Raw genomic sequence first — 23,998 nt, 5'->3', positions numbered from 1 at the left:
GTGTGCTGCAGGACACACAGCGAGTGAGCCTCCATTACTAAACCCTAGAGCGAGGAACTCAGACAGCCGGTCAGCTCAAGTCCTTCCTCACCTGCGGAGTGACGCGTTAGTGCCGTTAGCATGTAATCCAGACCAGGGCGATTGTATGATTCACCATACAGTGCCAAACAGGGTCTACCTCAATCAAATTTGCAATAGAAGCTCCTTGACCATATAATTTGTTTAACGTTGGGGGGGGAGGTTCCTAACTATAAAAGCTGCACGAAATGTATATAAGCGCTAAATGGATTTCAAAAATTAATTCAGCGATAAAACATATGGTGGTGAAGCCCCCGTAAATAGGGGCTAGGATCAGCTATGATGCAGATGCTAAGTAGCTATTTCACACGCTAGCTACATGCCAAATATAGCTAATGCCAGCCCGTGTAATCTACTCCCAAAGGCGCATATATGTGAGCACATATTTGCATAAACTTAGCATTTGTGCTCAACGTATAGTTATATTTACTAGAATTACAGGAAAGGCAATTCATCAAAGGACAGTCAACTATCCTATTATATTTTTAATGATAGCTTTTTGACGATTTAGGAAATTAAAAAGGACATAACTCCGACCACTTGATAGACAATATTAAATTTATATGGGAGATTTACGAGGGAGGCTGTGCACTTTTAGGGGACAGATAGCAGTCTCCTTTCCCATAACCTGTTTATAGATGTGTCATTAAAATTGACATTTTGATGTACCCTAATAAACAGAAGTGAGAGGGAATGCATACACAAGTCACTGTTACTTTAATTAGAAATATCATGAACAAAGAGGCTCTCCTTTTATCAATCAATTATGCAAGAATCAGGTTCAATTCAATCCCCTTCATTTTTACATAGTGCCCTTGCTGCAAAGTGCTCAGCAAAGATCCCACTAACGCAGTGACCAACTGACGTAGGGGAGACCAAGGATGATTGTAGCATGGGTTAGTTGTAACAAACTAGGTACAAATCGCATGACTCACTCTGCACATGCTCAGTTTAGTCTTTATTTCACATGTGAAGGAGCCACACCCTGTAACAGCATCAGATTTGTAGGGAGAAACTGAATTTGAGGTAAGAAAGTATTTTCTGACTTTATTTTTGTAATAGCATTGTAGGCTTTGTACTTCCATTATTCAAACTTTAATTTGTGTGCAATTGTGTGTCTATGTATCTTTCATAAAAGCCGTGAGTGCTAATAGCGGCAAGCTGAACTTCTTCATGCCTACCAGGCTCTGGGATAGCTGGGACAGTATTTCTCCAACTGCCCCAGGAAAGTTCTGCATAGTTTGTACGGAACATTTCAAAGTCAAAGGTAAAGGGGGTGAAATGCAGCGGCCAGGGGTGGGGGAGTTGGTCCAGGGATGTGGGTGCGGGTTTTTAATTTTCAATTACCGAACGACTCACATTTGAATGTTTTTAGTTTTCAATCAGCCTATAAGAGTGGGCTTGCAGGATGGGGACGGTCGAGAATCACTGTTTTATTATCGGCTGATTCAAAGATCATGCAAAACACCCGCACCCACACGGGCCCTCTGGGGACGGGTCCCCCCCCCTTGGCTCAGACTGCCCAAGGGGGGGCCCATCAAGCATGTACAGCAGGAGGAGCTCAGTACACCTGTCAGCACTGTGATTCTGATGGTGACTAACGTCACACACACACAGGTTTGTAATTATATCTTCGTGGGGACTCTCCATTCATTTCTATGGGGAAAACTCTAATCCCAACATGACGACCTTAACCCCTACCCAGCCCTAACCTTAATCATAAGTAACCAAACAAAATATGAGACTTTTGGTGTTTTTAGTTTTTTGAATGCAGTCACAGATCTTTGTGGTGACCTGAAAAATGGTCCCTACAATATCAAAAAAACAGGTTTTTATTACATTGTGGGGGACATTTGATACAATGTAATATAAACATAACCCCCCCCCCCCCCCACACACACACACACACACACGCAAACACACACACACACACACACACACAAACACACACATGTAGGGTAAACATATCCTTATGGGGACCGCTCATTCATTTCAATGGGAAAAATGCTAACGCTAACTATGACAACCTTAACCCCTACCCTGCCCTAACCATAACCATAAGTAACCTACCAAAATACAAGAGTTTTTGCATTTTTAGTTTTTTCATAGCAGTCACTGATTTTTATAAAATAGAGTTTTCCCTTATGGGGACCAGGAAACCGGTCCCCATAAGGGGAAAAAAACGGATATTTATCACGTTATGGGGACATTATGTCCCCACAAGGATAGGTAAACCCGCTCGCACACACACACATGCACACACACACGCATAAACTATTATTCAGTTATTAAAACTGATGCACAGTTATACATTTTCTTTGGTTTTGTTATGATCTTTGATCTTAGTTGTGATTAACATTCATTGCACACATATGCATACAGGCCCACAAATTTTGCTGAAATACAAGAAATAAAAATTTGAATAACTTGATTTTTTTTAGATCATTTATAATGTCACATTTAATCCAGGGTTGTGTTACAACTATACCTGACTATGGGGTAAATTGTAACATTTCACTCAATGTGTTTAAGACTAATACATTCTTTGTGTCTTTGTGATACAGAGATAAAACCTGCACCGTTTAATAGAAGACACATACAGATAGTTTGTATCAAATTTTGAATGCGAGTTCCAAGGTACAGGCAAAAATTTTAAAACTGTCGCAACCATCTCCAGTCTCCCCTACAGCAGTTAAGCATAACAACAGTAAACAGGGATAGTGAATAATAGCCAGAAGACAGCAGATGACAGGAAACAGAAACTCTCACAGTCTGGCAAAGCCCCTTTCATATTAACAATGTAAATACAAGCTGATTGTCATCAGAAATATAATTTATGCATTTTGACTTATTGCAGTCCTCAGTTGGGATCCTGGATCTGGGAATGGATGGATGGATCATTCTCTGTGCTAAGGGACTCTTTGACATTCCATCATTTTATAATACAGAAGGACCTTCTAAGTCAGGGGTGGCTGATCTTACCCTGAAAGGGCCGCTGTGTATGCGGGTTTTCACTGCAACTCCCTAATTAGATTACCAATTAGAGGACTGATTGGCTGAAAGAGTCCTCACACCTGGGTTTGAACAGCTGATCTACAGGTTATCCCAAAAACCTGCATACACACCGGCCCTTTGCGGATAAGACTGGCCAAAGTAATACATTTTACCTAACAGTATGAGCACGGCATTTCCTCTCGAAGAGCTCAGTGCCGGCTCTTTGTGGAGGGTTTCAGTTGAAACACAGCGTCTCGTGTAGGGTGAAGCAACACAGTAATACTTTCCCCAGTAACAGCTGGAGGAATTCTGGCTTGAAAGAGGAACTGCGGCGTGCCAGAGACGCTGTCTGAGCTTGATTAAAGCTGACCTTGAGTGCTGGGGGGGGGGGGGTGGTGCTTTAAAAGCAGCAGTCCCAAGCTGGGCTAACAGTCACCAGAAAACAGCGGGAGATGAATGAGGAGAAGGTGCAGTGCAAAAGCCAGCGGAAATCGATGGGCCACAGTCGATGGCTATTTGATTTGTATCACAAAGTTCAGGTGGAGAGGAAGACAATTGATCAACCTCCCTCTGCTTGTATTGGCACAAGTAACAATATTAATTGAGAAGAAATGCCTGGCTGACCGATGGATCAATCATCCGATATCTTTAAATTAAAATAAAGGGTCGTGATGAACAGAAAATTATAGCGGCCTGAGTTAACCTTGTGATTATACATTCCAAAGCTAACCTTGATCTTCAGAAAAATCCCCTCATCCTTAATGTAAAAGGCAAGGAGGAACAGTCAGAGGAGAACATGCCTTTAATATTACGGCATCACCAGATGAGATAAGGCTAACCTAAAGACACATTTAAATATCCACGTGGATCATAAATCATTGAACAAGGGGATATATTAACAACAAACATGATATCTGCTTCTCTGGCTGTTATTTTTTGACCTGTTTACTCATGCTGGGCTCTTTGCTTTTCGGGGGACTTTAAAGGAAGGGTAGCTAATCAAACTGGGAAGACACCTTGGGCCAGAGGAAAATCAAATAGAAAATGGCATGAAACTGCAGATCAGGTTGTGAGGTGCTTTGGGACAGTGGTTCTGGTAAAGACACTACATACAACAATTTGCCAATCATAAATTAATATGGCTTTTTCACATGAATCTTCAAGTTGCAAACGTGATTTGCTGTCCTTAATGCATTTCCGCATTTCCTTAGCATTTGCTTGCTTTGAGTATGCAGCCTGGTTATAGAGTGGACAGCAGCCTTAATCTTGGTGTAACTCATACATTCTGTTTTTCCTGCTTTCGTTTCTTGTGTGTGGTTGCACACTTACTGCTGCATCCTTATTTCTAGCTTCCGGAATGAAAAATTACTTAAGAAAAAAAACAGCTATTCAATGGGACGTCATCCAAGTAAGTTACCCACCCCTATTTATTTTCTATACAGTGACTTTAATTAATCAATTAAATGTCGGGATGCAGCAATAATCTGTCGACCCCCTGGCACTGATATGGTATGATTGTTCATCACAGCTATAAAGTATCCATGTATCTGTAGTTAAGCATGCATTTGTTCTCTGCAGGGCATCCACTGAGTTCACACTGCCCCTTCAGTCTTGGAGGCCACACAGTAACAGTCTTACTATCAACAAAAACTAAAATCAAAACAAGGTCAGCGAAAGAAACGCTCACACACACACACACACACACACACACACGAGAAAACCCTTAAATAAAAGGAAATATTCATATTTTTATCAATGATGAAGAGTTACTTTGAAGCAAATTAGTTTCGGTTCACTTCTTCTTATATGTATCATTAAAGTGTGAGACGTCTTAAGAGACAAATTCAAAAAAATGGTGTATAACTACAGGCTGGAGCAAAGTCAGTGGTGTAGATCTGGCAAAAAAGCGGTCAGATTTGACAGCAACACATAATACAACAAAGATCCAACAGAAAATGATACATAAACCAAAAACTGAAACAAAATAACCAAATCAAAATGGGAATGGTTATACATAACACCTGCTGTATTTCACATGTTTAACGTGTTCTCAGCTGAGTGTGAACATTGGAGGTGCTCATTGTGCTTCAGCAACTTGTGTTTAAAAACAATCATCTCTGTGTTTTTACAGGTTAATTCCTCAGAAATCACCTTCATCTAGAGCAGATTCACCCTCTGACTGTTTTCCTGTCCTTCCATCTCACTCTCGCAGCCTTTTGCCTCTGGCTCTATACACACTGCCCTCTACGGAAGGTGATTAATCACAATTACCGGTACTCCTGACAGTCAATCAGCTGCCTTGGTATCTTTTTCGTCCATCTTTGCCTTCCGCTTTGAAGAAAGTTCTGTCAATCACGCTATAAGCCCTGCCCACGGAGATCGAGCCCGATCGCCGGCCTCGAGTGCAACTCACTGCCGATCAATTCCCCAATACTGACTCTAAAATAATGTGGGAGGCTTTATGTGTCACTTATTTGGTGTGACAGCTTTTGGCCAGGACAGGTGAAATCCAGAGCAGCGCTGTGCAGTTGTACAGGCCTGCTCCTGCTGTGTGGGGGCTCAGCGGCACCACATGCTGCGCTGACTTCCTTTCAAAGCCTCCTCATACACAATTCCCACCAATAACTGACTTCTAAACCCATTTCAAGAAAAATAAATGATGAAAGCTGGTTAAAAAAAAAAGAGGTCTTGGGACATTTAGGCATTGAGGTTTAACATGAAAAATGACAGAAGTTTTAAAAAGCTGGACCATCTCTCGGGAAAAATGAGCACACAGTATAGGACAAAGAGGTCAGAGTCGGACAAAGACGCAGTGTGGTGGACAGGACTCACAAGCTGTGTGAAACATTGCAGCTGTGAATGCCAGTGCCCCCCCCCCAGCACCCCATCAGTGTAGGTGAGGTCATTCATCTGGCTTCACCAGTAAACTCCATCATCGCTGCTCTCATTGGTGAAGCCATCAAGGGTCCACTGTGTCGGCAACAAGTTAAACATTTAAAAACCTCATGAAAATAAGTATACAGGGAAAACAAGAAGCCTTAACGTTAAGCTGCTTAATACATGCAGAATTTCATCTAGTTTCGCTTAGAATTTCATTGAGTTTTCCACTGAAATAATTCTGCATTACACCTAACACTGTACATATATGGGAAAAATTAAGAGACCACTCTATAATTTTAAAAAATCTGCATTTTTAATTTTGTTTTAATCCTGGTTCTGCTGGCAGCAGGCTGCACTGAGCAGCAAGTTGCTTCTAGGCCCAATATTTCAATGACAGCAGTACCAAGGATAAGGTGAAGCAGAAGACACTGGGAACGACCAGAAACCAGGCAGGCAGAGGGCTGAAGCGACTTTCTAATGCCAACTTATCTGACAGTTTCTCTTGAATTGTAGGATGACATCAAGTGACCTTCAAAAGGAATGGGAAACATTAAGCGCAGGTGTGAAGTGCACTGCTAGAGCAGTTTGTATCAGGCTTCTAGAAGTAGGACTGTAGTCCCATAAAGCAAGGAAGAAGTCCTTCATTAATGAGAAACAGGGAAGAGCCAGGCTGTAGTTTGCATCATACACACACACACACACACATATACATCATTCATGACCAAAAATGTGTGTTTGTCAGGCCTGAGTTGACAAAACCTGAATGAAGAGCATAAATTACAATGACTATGGTGAAGACTGATCTAGCAGTGAAACCAGCTCTCTCTTACAGACAGAACTGTCTACCAACAAGCCATTACATCACATTTACAACAGGCTCCATCAGTCAGACCCACTAACGGATGGAGGACTGAGGTGAGCATTCTTTCACGGTAAATATAAAAGCTTTTGTAGGAGTTACGGAGAAACTGCAAAATGGAGAGAACAAAAATAAGCCTGGACAGCAATACATCCCTGTTGTTCTTCAGGCCATATAACATGTACACACCTCAAGTTCGTATTTTTCCGTTGTTTTTTTTTTTGGTCCCTGGTTGTTCACCCCCCCCCACCCCCCCCCGCCCCCCCCCCTCCCAATGCTGAAATCTGCTCTAACACACTAATCATTTATTTATGAAATGGGCCACACACCAATTTTTAATGCCTTCCGTCTTCTTCAACAGGCCAGATGAAACCAGGAAAATCCAAACATGCTTCCAGGGAATCTCTCACTTCTGGCAGACAGTATAGACTGATGTAGACGGGACTGTTCTGGATCAACATACAGAGGGAGAAAGAAAGTTAATGTTTCCACAGACGACACGCATGTACACGCAGAAGCGAGTTGAGATATATTTTGCTCACCGGGTACTGGAAGACTCAACTAGACGTCGTTTGATTTCTTTTTTTGTATCTTTCGGGACTGTAGGCTGACTTGCGCAAAAGCCAGGCTGCTGGGAAATGTAGCTATCCTGTGTGTGCGCTTTGCAAGAATGCACTTCAGGCGATGATGCCGGTTCATCTGCAACTGCAAAACCCAGGGAATTGCAGGATATGTATTAGTTGCATTCTTTCAAATGCAAAAGCAATGTTTGTTGAGGTTCCTTTGAATTTCACGGACCCCCGGTGAGTTTCTGACATTAGAAATTCAGACCCTGGGCTGAATTTGCCTGGGTGCCTGTAAAGTTAGATAAAGCTGAAACGGTTTGCTAGATACCGCAGACCCTTAGGTGACATTTAGACTCAGTCTGCTTCATCTAGCAAACCCGCTCACGTTATTGCACTGCAAGGCAGTTCACATTTATAGTCCCTTGCTTTCAACTACTGTGTTTCACCTATAGCTTCACTAAGCCTCCAGGAAATTTTGGGAACATGCCACAATAGTGGTGGGAAATGCCGGATGGAATACACCAGCGTCACACTTCACTGAAAATACCTGAGACCGCGGCGCAGAGACTGACGTGGGCTGCGATTTTGTCTCAGTGGGAAAACACAATCACCAAAGGCAAGAGCAGCTTCCAGAATAACCAGGCAACGATAAATCAGATTACCTTTGGAAAATGTCAAATTAAATGCTTTAAAAGCTGTATTTTGATGAAAGTGTCAGATGGGTAAAAAGTTGTTTCAAGAAATGTATTTCATCTGAGGAAGGCTAACAGGGGTCCAGGTAAACATCCCGAGAGAGAGTGAGATATGGGTTTGCAGGAGGTCGTCAACAGGACAGTGCTAGATTACCATGGATCAGGTATGCTAAAATAAATGAGTTACTGTCTCCCCCTTCTGGTGAATAAATGCAAAACAAAGCACACGTCAATTACTCACATATACAATCATTCAGGCACTGGAGTGTAATTAGCAGTGCATAGATGACCAGACTACTCAGGGGAACTTTAAAACAGAATTAATACTCATCCTAACCTGTTTTGTGAACCACAGTTGGTGTACTCTTCATCATCAGTGAGTGGAATCATTTGGCTCCATTTGGCCTGTTGTTTCTGACTTCATAATGCCAAAGAACACTAAACGCTCTATAGAACCTGTGCATAACCCAATGGAGAATGCCTTACATATAACTGTTATGATTTAGGAATGTTGCATTTTAAAGCTGGTCACATCAGTCAATGAAGACAATCAGGTGTATATGCAGAAGACTATCCTCCGCAGTCATAAATACAAGCCGGAACAGAGCTGTCTCTCGAAAACATCCTTTGGTGATGTGAGAGGCTCAGGTCACTTCTATGTACGAATGAGGAATATGATCGTGACATTTCTCAGATACACTAATGCACATTTATTTATGTCGGCTACATTCATTGAAGCAGCGGACACACTCTTGGTCTGAAAGTGGCTCACTGGCAAAAGTTCTCCAAGTCTCAGAGAAATTTCGTGTCCATTTCTCTAACCTGTTTTTAATATTTCATCAGAGAAAATTAGATACATAAAGCTAATTTACAAAGAATCAGATGAGTAATACAAATGTTTGCATTAATGTCAAGTTGTAATTCTTTATGGACATATACTGCTAGTAGGTGTTTTACAAAGACCACTGCGTAGCTCAAAGACCCCGTTCAGCACTCCCTCTCTCAGGGTTCCTGAACGTCCTTAGGTGGACATCGACAGTGGGGCTGCCTTCTCCTTTCTACCTCTGTGACATCCGCACATCCACATGCATTACCACAATCTCCTGTAACTGATCACCTTCATCCTCCAATGACCCTAGGAGGAAAAAGAAAAAAAAAAAAACATTTGAGTAATTTCCTGAAACCCGATTGGTAAACGAGATTATGGTTATCATGTGACTTATGGAGGCTGACATGATGCTGGTTGCTCAAACAGCGATTTCCCTGTTTATCTAGAAGAACATAGCAGGATGAGAAATGGCCATTTCCAAGTGACTCTTACAGTAAAATCTGCTCATAAGGACACCTGATAGATCCTTAATGTCACAAAACAATATCCTCTTAGTGGCTTTTTAATACGCTGTGGTAGATCTGAGGATCTCTGTGTAACAGGTTATCATCTCATTTATTCATTCCACATATTATTCATTCTGATATATATATATATATTTTTTTTTGGTTTACTGACCTTTTTACTAGTGAAATAAAAACACAATGGACACACTCACATACAGTACAGCACAGGACAGCACAGGGGACAGACAAAGGATATAACATGTGTCCATGTGGCTTCGTTATTTGCATAAATCTATTATTTCCTAAGACAATTAAAACACCACCTTCCTTGAAATGACATGCAAACGTAATTAAAATGTCTCCCTCCAGGTGGCACTATTCGTCCAAGGGCTTTTTCTGGGTCACCATCGGAGCTGCAGGAGTAACAAGGTCCTTCCGGCACTGGTGATCACACAATAACGGACACTCCCTAAAGCAATGGGGTCACACCCAGTAAATAGCTTGGTGACCACTGGCAAAAAGAGGCATAAAGAAGGACTGATGACTGTGACAAAAAAGAGAATAAGCTCATCAGAGGAGAGAGAAGGGAGCACCAACATGATCTTATAAGTGACATGGACGATAGATCAATAAGGACGTCACAGGGCAAAATAACAAAATGAAAAAATGATAAGGAGGCATGGAGAAATTGAAAGTATAGATTGAAGGTCATGGTCAATTATGACAAAAGTCTTCCAGACAGAAGTATTAATATTAAACATACTCCTCTTTCTTTGACTTTAGACATCTAAGCATCATCAAGTTTTCAGCAAAAGCAGGATTTTTAAATGAGTATCCTTCTGTATAAAGAAGGATTTAGTACCCCAAATTCCTGCTAAGCATGTTTTTGATAGTTGGTTCTTATTCTCAAAAATACAGATATTTATATGGGTACTTCTAACTATCTTCAGAGGAAGGTTTTTGGGCCCAGCAAACCATGGACCTTGGCCTACCTAAGTGCAAACTGCTCCTGTTGGGAGGTGCAACCTTCCTGTAACCATAACCGTGACCATCACTCTTTCCCAGTTTAATAGTGGAGTCAGTATCCGAGCTGGACTAAGATCTATCACTCACTTAAGGTTTTCCAAGACCCAATGTCCAGGCCTCTAGGTAGATGACATCATTTTTCAAACGTATGTGGGGCAGGTTTTGACATCGTCCCATTTGTCATTCGCAGACCTTTACACCTGCCGTCTGAAATCCCCAAAACAATTTTGATGGCAAAATGTTTTGATGTCAAAATGTTATAACACACAACTGCACATCTTGCTGTGTTTTGAGGCCTGTTCAGCAAAGTAAGTGTATACAGTTTTCAGAATTGAAAGAAATCACATGTGAAAAGATTGCTAGACATCAAATGACCAATTTGTACTGTTTGTACACTTGGTATGGTAGAATGTTCGTGAAAACAGTGTATGCAGGGAATGATGGAAATTTATTTGAAAAGGACGGGGGGGGGGGGGGGTAAGTTATGGACTCACCCTGTTCACCTGTTTCTCCTTCTTATTCACAATCACTATATAAGTTTTTATTTTCTCGCTAAAGCCACACAGACCCCAATATCTGAGTCAACCTTCAGCTGAGGCCCAACCGAGACTCAAAGGTGAAATGATTCTGTTTAAAACCACCTGCTTATCTAAAAGAGCAACTATACTGCAGCATCAATAGCTAATACTCAGTTCTGCAGAAAAGAACTCTCAGTGCTTCGAGATGTCATCATGATCCGAGAAACATAAAATATTATGAATTTAGCAAAATACAGAAGAAAAATTTACTGAAAAGAACAGTGAAATCTACAAGCATATTCGGAGGTACTGTCTAATGGACAGAATACTTCCCAGCATGGCTTCAGTCTTCGATCCTGTCTTCAGTTGTGACAGGGAGGAGCCTAAAGGCTCATATCAGCCTTTTAATGTGATGGGCTGTTGATTGAGTCTCGCCTGGTATTGAAGTTCCAGATCTCTCAGCATCAGCATTGTAGGAGTAGAATTTACTTCAAATGGATGAATCCTTCTTCTCAATGGATTTTTATTTCTTTGCTTAAGACATGTAATTCTCTGCTCAATTGAACCCATAATGTATTGCACCATTAGTCAAGCACTGGTGCCTCCTGGGACTATTCAGATTGCACTTAGACGTTTTATGCGATGGGTATTTAAAGTCTCCATTACTGAACATGATACAATGCAGTTTTCGTCGGTCGCTGCTAAATGACACATAAGGAAGCTTGGGGCTGTGAAGTGAAAGCGGGGGTCAGTCTGCCTGACGGGACACAGAGTGACCTTTACAGGTGACTTCTGTGAATCAACAGGACCACAAGAAAGAGAGCAAAAATGAGACAGAAATGTGATCTTTTCTCTTGCTTTCAAACAAGACCTCTAAGTCATACCAGGTGGAGAAAGACAATCAGTCTTTGTGTTCCAATAATGACATAAAACCTTAAATATTAAATATTGCATTCAAATTCTATGTGCTTATTGTAAGCATTTTCAAAAATGAAGCATCACAAAATAATCTTTAAATGATATATGTAGTCATTGTGAGGTAAGTTATTTCACAGCGTACACACTTCTTTCACAATGAATGTACAATGATTAAATGATTATTAACCTTAATGAGACCGGATCATTTCCCCAAGTGTTTTAAAGCCCAGTATTGTGTCTGCTAGTTTAATCCCTGACTGGAGGGCAATTTTCCAGACCCTTCTCTTTCTCCCAGTGCCTAATGTCGGGTCCCCTTTGGGCTAGACGGGGCAGCATTTGTCGGGTGCTGTGTCAGCCTCCGAAAGCCTCCTCTCTCCCATTACTGCTATCCGGTGCTTTGTTGGACTGTCAGGCGGCCAGGTAGCTGTCAGATGGTTCATAGTTTGCTGCCCGGGGGTCTGAGGAGTGGCCTTGGGTGACCCCAGAGGCGCATCCTGCTAACCCCCCCATCGGGGGCGATGATCAGGCGTACGTGTGTGACCACCTCCGTTGGCTGCAGGGTATCTCCAGAGAAGAAGTGTCTGTGGTGAGCTTTCAGCTGGAATAGAGAAGAGTGAGCGGCCGTGAAATACGTCCCCATTTGCACCAGCTCCACGAGGCTAAGTGTAATGCTATATTCCTCCTTGAATGGAGCAGGAAGGGTCCCTACTGAAAAGGGCTAATTCTGGAGGTTGAATCATCCCAGTGACGTTCCCTGGGCTTGAGGTTTAGGCTCTTTTTTCACCGCATCGTGTTCTCATGTTGTTCCCCACTGCGTTGAGGGGTTCGTTACATGGCAGCGTTCCCCAAGTGTTTTAAAGCCCAAACCAGATCCGCTGTACTCCACCTAATGTCTTTACAATGGATCCATGTAATGGCCTTGTCATTTTTTTCCCCGAGATGTGATTAAGAGGCTTTGGTTACACCGGCAGTATTGGCTGCGCGGCACTGGCAGCTGACCAGAGAAACGTCTCGTCTTACTCAGGCGCACTTGTTAATCCACATGAAGAAGAGGAGGGTAAATGTGTGAAGTGAAGGCACTTAAACTGAGAACATCCCGCTTTTTCTGTTGACTTACTGACCTGCAGCTTGATGTGTGTCATGCTGCCTTCACAGCTGTCTGAAACATTATGCCGGGGAACATAGGAGGGGTCAACCATACGATTGGCCGATGATATGTTGTGAATCAGTGAATGACAAGTGAAGGGGCACTCCGCAGCCTATCAGATTACAGCTGGGGCCAGTGCCCCCGTCGTCCCGCTCTGGTCTAACATCCTGAGCACCACACCTTTTGCTGGGACAGGAGCGCCCTCCACAGGCAGCCGCCATCACTCCTCCATTTCCACTTAACGTGCTGCTCCTCCTCCTCCTCGCGGGTCAGCTGACAGGCTTCGATCTTACACCAGTCTGGGAAGTTTCCTGCACGGATCACGTAACGGTAGCAGATCAGTCACGTTTGTGTGAAGGCGAGGAGCATTTACATACGCCGCTGTCATCACCTTTGAAATAGTTGGTGTCAATCTCAACGAGGCTGACGACCCCGGGGTGTCCCAGTCGGAAGACAGCCCACTCGCTGCCGGGCACCTGCAGAGCTCCCATCTCATTGGTCTGAAAGGGATCACATGACATGAGTCTATCAAAGGGTAAAGCGCGACGTAAGCAGAGACAAACAGCCAGGCAGGGCTAATCATACAGGCATTTCTGAAGGACAGTGACTCTGCGTTTGTGCTGATTCAGTCTGCGCATCCATCCACCAAACCACACTGACGTTTCAAAGCAGATAAAGCAGATAAAGCAGATGTTTGCTCTTGAAGTCAAGCTGACTAAATGCTGCAGGCCCCCCCACCCCCACACCGGATGACCTGTAGTATTCTGGGCCTGTCCAGACGCCTTGCCGTCTCCCATCCATCTCCCATATTGGCAGCCCTCCCCAAACCTGTCAAGTCAGAATGCGAACACATGTCACCTACGAGTTAACAAGCACGACTGACAAGGGCTGCGAGCAAAATGCAGGACTTCTTCTACTGGTTTGTTTTGTGGTCTGTTCCAGAAGTACTCATGAAGTTAGAACCAGAAGTTATTTCTCTTATTTTATCTGAAGAAGAGTTTTTGATGGAATTAAGTATTTAACTATGCTGTTTGGTCAAATCTACGAACATTTTTTAGGCAACTCTTCATTCAACGATGAAAGAGATGATCAAAAGTTCCTTTCCTTGTTTTGGTTCCAATTAGTTACAACTAGCTACTACTAATCTGGCCTTTGAAATCCAAAAACAAACCATTATTCCAGTCTAAGATGAGGGATTTCCTGTGCTTTAATAGGACGCGGGTGTCTGGGCCGATAAGAATTATGCGGTGGGGCAGGCGTGGCCATCAGCGAGGTAGGCGAGCTCACAAAAGTATCTTCTCCTACCTATCATGTTGCGTGGGTGTCCAAAGTGGGCGTCACTGTATCCCAGACACACTCCCCCATTGGCCATCGCTATGAGGTCCACTCGCTCCTGGTTGGACACGGAGCTCCAGTCCCTCTGCCCGACACCGTACACCCTTAATCGAGCGATCCCTCCATCTGCACACACACGCCAAGGCACAGCCTCACTGAGCTGTCAAGCTCAGGGGCCATCAGCAATGGTGGATGAAGGAGCCATTATAGACAGCTGTCTTTTATGGTGCCCACTGAGAACATTGAATTTGGCTTATAATTACAGTCGACCTCTCCAAATCATGGGGGTTTTCATCACAGGTCCCCCGAGATCTGGAAAAACCACGTAAAATTTTTTGCTCCCCTTGGTGAGCGGAGCAAAGCAAAAAGATACAAGATAACAAGAAAAGTCAGATAAAAAGATCACTGCAAGATGCTGCTTTAAACACGTTAAGCCTCCACACCAGCCAGTACATACATTTCATGCATTTGAGTTACTAAACCTTTTGTTTGTTGTCTGCTGGCCTTTGTGTGTCATCTGCAGCTTTCACAAAACTCTCAAGAAAATTCCCATTTCATTTCTTATGCCGACCACACGATATAGGAGAAAGTCGCAATGCAGGAGGGTCGACTGTATTCTGTAAACCTAAGTAAGGCTTCAAGTTTCAAGCTTTATTGTCACGTGTTCTGAGGTACACCATGAAATTCTAGTGGGGGACAGATGCATGGGGGGAACATGAGGAGGTGAGTAAGCATTTTGGGTGAGTGCCAGTTAGCAAAGTCTGCCACTTCAAGAAGCAGACTATTATGTTATTTTGTAATTATATTACTGTGGCGTACTGAAAATAATTAACATTTTCAATTTGTTATGAAGCCATATTAAAAGCAAATGCAGGACTCCGCTCCTGGTTTGCGAGGTCATGTGACCCATTTAGCTCGGAGCTGTTTGAGGAGAGCGAGCTGTAGAGCGGGGTGTGGGTACCAGGATACACATTCAGCCGAAGGTGGGTGACTCTGCGCAGGCAGCAGACGGAGAAGTAATTGTGACAGGTGTCGGAGAATCCGGGCCGCAGGTCGGACACTGGGACGAGCTCCTCCCACGCCTCTGACCGCAGCTGTCAATCAAGGTCATCACACCATCAGCTCACTATAGCTCATTTGTAATAATGAGCTAGCTGTTCAATTATAGTTTTTCCAAATTTGTGTTTAAAGGAACGCACCCGTTGGCTTTTAATTGCTTGGTTCGAATCGCCATGCTGTGTTTGTTTATTGATATATCTTCTCTCAGGTAACTGTTTTAGTCAGGGTCATTTGGCCCGTAGTGTTTGTGCTGTTCGTACAGTACATTGTGGTTTTTAGATCGACCATTAACAATGAGTCATACACAAGAAACATCTAAGTGAACAGAGCCAATCAAGTCCCTAAACAGTAGACCAAGCAAAATAACTGCCTCTTATCCTTCTCAGGATCGCAGGGGGGGGGGGGCTGCAGCCTGTCCTAAGCACTGCAGGGCAGACGGCTGGGGCGGCACTGGATGGGATGGGAGGGCACATACTCCCACACTCAGTCACACCATGGGAAACTTTAAAATGCCAATTAACATAACAATAACACTTATAATAATTTTAAATTGGTGAAGTACTCTTATAAGTGAACAGTACATTTTCATCTGCATGTTTTGAAGACTTTTCTGTCCAGACTCTTGGAGTGGTGTAAAGCACGCCACCCCTGGACTCTGGAGCAGTAGAAACGTGTTCTGTGGAGTAACGAATCACACTTCTCTGTCTGGCAGTCTGATGGAGGAGTCTGGGTTTAGGGGATGTCAGGAGAACATTACCTGCCTGACTGTAATGTGCCAACTATATGGTATGGGGTTGTTTTTCAGGAGTTGGACTAGTCCCATTAGTTCCAGTGAAGGGAACTCTTAATGCTTAAGCATACCAAGACATTTTGGACAATTCTATGCCTCCAACTTTGTGGGTACAGTTTGGGGAAGGCGGCCCTTTCCTGTTCCAGCATGACTGTGCCCCAGTGCACAAAGTAAGGGCCACAAAAACATGGTTGGGTGAGTTTGGTGTGGAAGAACTTGACTGGCCCACACAGAGCTCTGACCTCAATCCCATGAAACACCTTTGGGGTGAACTAGAACGGATATTGACAGCCAGATCTTCACGTCCAACATCAGTGCCTGACCTCACAAATGCTCTTCTGGATAAATGGGCAAAAATTCCCACAGACACACTCCAAAATCTTGCGGATAGTCTTCCAAGAAGAGTTGCAGCTGTTACAGCTGCAAAGGGGGGACCAACTCCATACTGATGCCTAAGGACTTGAAATGCGATGCCATAAAAGTTCCTGTAGGTGTAATGGCCAGGCGTCCCAGTACTTTTGTCTATATAGTGTATGTTTAATATGATAAGAACTTCTGTTTGGCTTTGGTTACCGAAGCAGCTCCATAAAGATCACACTCACCGCGGCGACAGCTTCAAACTCCTCCCGTGTAGCTGCTGCGCTGGTGCGGTCAGCCTCAGACCTCCGCAGGGCCGGGGGCAGGCCGCCTAAGTCAGATGGGGAGCGGCGATGTGGGATTAAAAGGGAGGCTGCTCGATAACAGCCAACTTCACAGAATACAGAGTTTAAAGCTTCATTAATGTGGGATGGAGTGATGTGCAAACTTACCGGCAAGCTGTTCAGCTCTGCTATTGGCAGGCATGTCAGTTCAAAGAGAAAGGCTACATTCCCCAGCAAACCCAGGTCTATGATTCCATGGGACAAACATCCATCCATTTTCCAAAACCGCTTATCCTATTCAGGGTTGCGTAGAGTCTAGAGCTTACTCCAGAGGCTACGGGCACAAGGCAGGGAATAGCCCAGGATGGGGCACCAACCCATCACAGAGCACACACACCAGACACTCACACACCATGCACAATTTGGTAACTCCAAATAGCCTCAACATGTTTTTGGACTGGGGGTGAAACCGGAGGATATCCCACGATGACACAGGGGGAACATGCAAACTCTACACACATGGAACCCTGGCAGAGACTCAAACCCAGGTCCCAGAGGTGCGAGGTGACAGTGTTAACCACTGCACCACCATAGGAAAAACACTGACAACCAATAGCAGTGGTGTATATAGAGGGGTACTAGTCCCAGCTGAAAGCTGATTGGTCCCCAGAGTGATCCCTCCCTGTCACTCACTGATTCAAAGCATATCATTGGCTAATAATAAGGTTGGCCCCTTTCTACGAGGTATGGTTCCTCTTACGCCCACCCCCTTCAAAAAATCCTAGGATTGCCCTAGGTCAGTAGCCTTCAGCAGCATACCCTTAGTATTATATACCTGAAGATTATGCGAGATTAACCCTTGTCATCTAACTACAGTGACCTGAAGCAGCCATTATATACAGTATAGCTGTCTTTTATGGTGCCCACTGAGAACATTGAATTTGGTTTACAATTACAGTTGACAGGAGGATGAAGTGCACGATGGGACTGGTCACCTGTCTCCACACAGGCAGCCTGAATGGACACAGAGGGGGCGTGGTTTCCCGTGAAGAAGGAGGTGTCCACGTCGAACCCGTGTATGACTCCTGGGATTCCCAGCTGGATGATGCACCAATCGTGCCCTTCCAGGGAGACGCGATTAGACACAGTCAGAGCTCTTTGAAGGTACAATATGCTTATTCTAGGAATATGTAAGACTCCTGGCTCCCACATTTTGAAAACTTTAAGCAGAAACTGTACTTCATTTGGCATCTGTACAGGTATAGATGGATTCTTTAATTTCCACACATCCCCTCTTGCTCTCCTTTGGGACACCTACACAGGTTGAGCATGAACCCCGGAGTCAGAGGGCAGGGTCACCCATTTCTCAGGCACCACAGGAGCCTTTCTCCTGGGCCAAGGGCCTTGCTCAAGGGCCCATCCCTGACCTGACTACTCTGCCAACCACGGGATTTGAACCAACGGCACACCGGCCTAACCCACAGAGTTACACATCACCCACAACAGGCACAAAATGAACCTCAGTCCACACAAAGCTTTGATGAATGGTGAGATATAGAATGCTGCCCTGCTCTGATTAGAGCGTGGAAATGCACAAAGAAGACCTGCATTTTATAATGTGAACTGGAAGACACTGATCCCCAGCAAACTAACTGCACTTCAGCTTCCAGCTGTGTCCCCTTTTCTGATATAGAAAGCTAAACAGCTATATGAGATCTCAATGGGTCGTGAGACTGGATGGGCATGAATATCTATATTCAATTTATATAGCAGGTGGTTTTATCCGAACCCAGGGATTCAAACCAGCAACCTTCCGATCACACACAGCATCTACCTGGGATTCTTTTTCTCCTCGTCTCCCAGCCATCCATCCATTTCCCAAATTCCGTGAAGGCAGAGGCGATAAACTTTGCAGGTTCCCTCTAGGACAGAGATACACATCAGTCTTATGAATCTCTTAAGGCTACAGGATATTTTATTCCTCCTCCACACCTATACAAAAACACAAGTTCAGGAACGTATTACAGGAAGATCAAGGTTAGTCAAAACTGAGCCAAAAGCATGTACTGCACCTTTAAGAGATTCTGCGCAGGGGCAAACCACTCATCAGTGGCAAATATCACCTGGAACAACAGCAATGTTTAAATTAACATTTGTGTTTAGGAAGCAAATAAAAGACAAATATAAACAGCAATCTAGTTATGTGTCACACTTTTTAAAGCTACAGATTTTTACTTTCAGTTCACTGAAACCTACAGAAAGGAGTGCTACAGTAAAAACTGTGACCTGATTAAATTCATATGTGTCTGCTAAATGAGTACTGACCTTCCCCCCTGCTGTTTCACAGGCCAGGTTGTTAAACTGCAGGAAGTCTGGCTCATCAGCCATCACCCTCGTTGCCGGTGGAGTCGCCATGCTTCTTTTCTGATCTACACCTCAGCGGGAATCGAACGCAGGAACCTTCTTATTATTTCTGGGACTCACACTCCTGAGATGATGCCATCAGTGCCCTGAGACTGTCTGCCTTGCCCAGAAACACACACTGGAAGAGACGCACATGACTTTAGAGAGAAATGCCATTACCTCTTGCTCAGCTCGATCTGCGTTCACATCCGTAGATTAAAGTCCAGACTTTGTGCCCCAGCTGTCAATGGCTCTGGGGTCATGTTGAGCAGTGACATTGACCTGTCACCAATGCAGTCTGCTTCTTCAAAATAAGCCCTTAGGAACTTCACTTGTTTTTTTTGGCTTGTTTTATTTTTTTCCTCGCACCAGTTTTCTCCCTACAGGCGCAGGAGCAGTTCAACATGGGGTTTTTCATCTGTCAAAATAACACAGATGTGAAGCTAACGTCAGCGTATCCGAGATCGTTAGACCGGTGTGACTTATGAAGCCTCGAGTTCTCTGCTTCCTGCACAGACTACTGCAAAACACAAAAAAGAAAACAGTGTGTTTACACTCCGAGTTAGAATTCAGTTTGCGCATTAGTATGGCTCCCCTTCTCACTCGAACATAAATCACTCTCAAAATATGAAAATCAATGAAGAGCTGATCGTAGTTTGCACCTGTCAACAGCCCCCAGCTGCAGCCATTTTGATGATGTGAGCAGCATAAGCAGGACTATAAATGTATCCATATATCCTTCCAACTTATAACTGCTTATCCCGGGCAGGGTGATGGAGTTTACCCCAGACAGCACCGGGCATAAGGCTGGGCAACACTCCGCAGAATATGCCCGTCCACCGCAGGGCACACACAACCATACATTATAGATCACTTACAGACTGCATTTCTGTGCACCGTGGGAGGGGTGAACATGCAAAGGCCTCACACACACAGAGCAGGGGTGCGATTCAATTCCACAACCCTGGAGGTGTGAAGCTACAGTGCTACCCAGAAAATCACCGTCTGTAAAAGTATATGGACCTTTAAATATCTGAGATCATTGCAGGGGAGCAGTCTCCTGTTATTAGCTTCAATATATAGAATAATAACACTCCAGTGCTGAACAGGGGACTAAAACGTAATTGTTATGAAGGGGACTTGGGTGACTTTGATTGACCTGGCATTAATAAAGGCATTCACTGTTTTCACAGCCCCCGAACAGCTCAACTTCAACAAACCATGAGTAGCATCGGGAACTGAGGTGGCCTTTATTAAAGCTTTTCTTTCTCTGAGTGGATGATCTCTTCCAGGAAACACAAGACAAAGGTCAAAGTTCACGCTGGACAGGATGCCTATCTAATAAGCAATGAATAGCTTCAGTTCACATGGACCACATTTTGGACTTTGGAATTAAACAGGACTCTACTTAACTGCATAACACAACCACGATCGTGTTCTTACACGTGACAACTAAAAACAGTCAAATTCAAAAAGAGGACTTTTAAGTTTTCTGTGGAAATCGCATGGCTATTCAGGTGGCTGTGCTGATTTTCACTTTCATTCTCTCCTGAATGGCTGTGACACATTATTACAGCAACACTGCCCCCTAGTGACACAAGGGGGCACATTTAAATATTTCCAGCATGCAAGGTTTCTGTGCTTTTATCAACCGAGTCAGAGTACTGCCAGGCATCTCTATATATTACTGAAAGCCACATTTGTTCATTGCAGCGCAATTAACTGCTCATGAATAGTCTATGAATATAGATTTGTGTTGTTAGAGCGCCAATTAAAATTGTCCTGCTTTCACAGTGAACCTCATAATTTTTCTGACAATACATCCATTCAAATATGTCATAAACATTAGCACAGCATAGACTTCTTAACTTATATTTAAGAATTCATTAAAATAAATGAAGGTTTAATCATGGTGAAAGCAAGGCGTTACATAAAGCAGCATAATGAACACGATTCTAGCCATCAAGTGTCAGGTTGATGTTAGGTGGGTAGATTTATTCCACAGTAACACATGCACAGTGTGCAGAGATCACTGTTACAGCAGTAAGCTGAACACTACACACATCACAAATGGGGGAATGAGATCAAAGGAGGTTTGGAAGTGAGGAATTCAATACAGTACACAATTATAAAGTATTAATAAAAGTTACTACATACGGCACTGTACTGCACTGTACTTTGAACCGACAAACCACTGAAGCCACACAATGTTTCCACGAGTGTGTAGTATTTAACACAAATTGTAATACAGTGGTACCTCAGTTCTCTAACTCATTAGAACTCGAATTTCTTAAAAGTCGAACCAACCAGTTCGAAAAAAGTTTACCTAGAGCTCGATCTGAATCTCAGAAGTCAAACCGTGAACGCCGACCTAAGATAATTTGTACAGGCGGGGAAATGAGTCGCGGCACGTCTCTCAGCGGAAACAAAGGGTAAAGCTTCAGTCTCAGCCTCACATTAGCTGTGATAGCATCGTGCATGATTACACTAGCTGAATACATATATTTAGACAGTAAAAATACATTTAGACAATGATAGACAGTAACAGTAATCATTAGTATATAATAAAATAAATTTTATAATAAAGATTTCTTATTAATTATTTTAATATTAATAACAAACCATTAATACATTTCATTATAATAATATTGTCGTGCCGAGTGGGACGGAACGGAGACAAAGGTGCAGACGTCAGGGAATACGGGGTTTAATTACAGGTAAGGCAGGCAAAACGCAGACGGACAATACAATGACCGGACTGGCGAAACAAACTGAACCGCGGACGAAATAGAGGACTAACGACAACAACCAGAAACAGCTGATCACACGGGGATTCCACACGAGGTTAACGAAGGGGCGTGGCACACAGAAGAAGTGGACGATCGGGGCAGGACACGTTGTTTTTTTTAACTTTACACATTGTTTGGATATATTTATTTTCTTACTTTACAAATTACTGTTTTGATAAATGTGCTTAGATGTGTTTAGTACATTATATGATCTTCTTGTTTTATCCAGTTCATTTTGTGTTTAAATGCTAAAAAAAAAAACATATTTAGGTGTAATTTTTTTGGGGCCGGGAACCAATGAATTGGTTTTCCATTATTTCTTATGGGGAAAATTCGATCAGAACTCAAACTTTGTAGGATTTGATCCGGAGTTCTGAACGGATTAAATTTGAGTTCTGAGGTACCACTGTATAATAAACTTTATGGCAGTCCGTTTCTAAGTATGAGTTGTGTGTAAGTCGGATGTTCTTAAGCCAGGGATTGCCTGTACTACAAAACCTCTGCATGCACCATCCATTGATCTTAGAGAAGAAATGTTTTGGGAGCCATTGGGATCCGTAACCAGTACCAGTAAGCACAACGCAGAGCAAACTTCTCAGGTTCCTGATGAAGGCAACCCGGAAATGTGACACATTCCAAAGAGAATCAGAGCACAGAAATGGTCAGCCAGCATCAGCGGGAATCGGCAGGCTTTGCCGGGGACGTCTGCTGTTACATGTTTTCTGAGATCAAAATATTTAGAAGTTTACCACCTCCCATTTAAGAGAAGCAAGGCTGAAGGTTAATTGCTGTAACTGAGTTCAGTGATTCGCAAACAATGTGAGATTTAGAAATATTCCCTGTATTTCAAGTACACCATGACTGGCTAGAGTCTGTTGTTGGCCTTAATGGGACAGCTCTCTTGGTTTCAATCCTATTCATTATGTTTGTCCATGTGAACAATGAGTCTTCCAAGCCCACTGAAGTGAAATATGGTGTCCCACAGGGATCAGTGCTGGGCCCGCTACTGTTCACTTTTTGTGGGATGCACATCCAGGGCACAAAGCTCCCGTTCCACCACATGCCAAAGATGCTCTATTGGGTTGAGATCTGGTGACTGTGGGGGCCATTTTAGTACAGTGAACTCATTGTCATGTTCAAGAAACCAATTTGAAATGATTCGAGCTTTGTGACATGGTGCATTATCCTGCTGGAAGTAGCCATCAGAGGATGGGTACATGGTGGTCATAAAGGGATGGACATGGTCAGAAACAATGCTCAGGTAGGCCGTGGCATTTAAACGATGCCCAATTGGCACTAAGGGGCCTAAAGTGTGCCAAGAAAACATCCCCCACACCATTACACCACCACCACCAGCCTGCACAGTGGTAACAAGGCATGATGGATCCATGTTCTCATTCTGTTTACGCCAAATTTTGACTCTACCATTTAAATGTCTCAACAGAAATCGAGACTCATCAGACCAGGCAACATTTTTCCAGTCTTCAACTGTCCAATTTTGGTGAGCTCGTGCAAATTGTAGCCTCTTTTTCGTATTTGTAGTGGAGATGAGTGGTACCCGGTGGGGTCTTCTGCTGCTGCAGCCGATCCGCCTCAAGGTTGTGCGTGTTGTGGCTTCACAAATGCTTTGCTGCATACCTCGGTTGTAACGAGTGGTTATTTCAGTCAAAGTTGCTCTTCTATCAGCTTGAATCAGTCGGTCCATTCTACTCTGACCTCTAGCATCAACAAGGCATTTTCGCCCACAGGACTGCCGCATACTGGATGTTTTTCCCTTTGCACACCATTCTTTGTAAACCCTAGAAATGGTTGTGCGTGAAAATCCCAGTAACTGAGCAGATTGTGAAATACTCAGACCGGCCCATCTGGCACCAACAACCATGCCACGCTCAAAATTGCTTAAATCACCTTTCTTTCCCATTCTGACATTCAGTTTGGAGTTCAGGAGATTGTCTTGACCAGGACCAC

At 43.5% G+C, this 23,998-nt stretch overlaps 1 protein-coding gene and 1 long non-coding RNA gene across 3 annotated transcripts; one reads left to right on the top strand and one right to left on the bottom strand.

Annotated features, from left to right (window-relative positions):
• The first annotated feature begins 4,727 nt into the window (after positions 1-4,727).
• Positions 4,728-6,852, top strand: LOC140580948 (uncharacterized). Its single transcript, XR_011984086.1, has 3 exons — positions 4,728-4,738; positions 5,204-5,325; positions 6,785-6,852. It is a non-coding gene; the product is annotated as an uncharacterized lncRNA (long non-coding RNA).
• A 5,087-nt stretch (positions 6,853-11,939) lies between these two features.
• On the bottom strand, positions 11,940-21,001 carry allc (allantoicase). 2 transcript variants are annotated; one of them, XM_072703025.1, is made up of 12 exons: positions 19,422-21,001; positions 19,164-19,267; positions 18,911-18,961; positions 18,673-18,760; positions 17,834-17,959; positions 16,800-16,885; positions 15,310-15,442; positions 14,319-14,474; positions 13,768-13,841; positions 13,405-13,513; positions 13,194-13,324; positions 11,940-12,464 (listed from the first exon to the last, which is right to left on the bottom strand). In XM_072703025.1, the coding sequence occupies exons 2-12, from the start codon at positions 19,251-19,253 to the stop codon at positions 12,303-12,305; spliced, it is 1,206 nt and encodes a 401-aa protein (XP_072559126.1). In that variant the 5' UTR covers positions 19,254-19,267; positions 19,422-21,001; the 3' UTR covers positions 11,940-12,302. The 2 variants fall into 2 exon arrangements, with proteins under 2 accessions (XP_072559126.1, XP_023680647.2); XM_023824879.2 differs by having other exon boundaries at positions 19,164-21,001.
• Positions 21,002-23,998: the final 2,997 nt, after the last annotated feature.

Source organism: Paramormyrops kingsleyae, chromosome 19, assembly GCF_048594095.1.
Source record: "Paramormyrops kingsleyae isolate MSU_618 chromosome 19, PKINGS_0.4, whole genome shotgun sequence".
In the NCBI taxonomy this organism is placed as follows: Eukaryota; Metazoa; Chordata; class Actinopteri; order Osteoglossiformes; family Mormyridae; genus Paramormyrops; species Paramormyrops kingsleyae.
The sequence above is the reverse complement of the archived record's forward strand: the minus strand, read 5'-3'. Positions and strand labels throughout refer to the sequence as shown.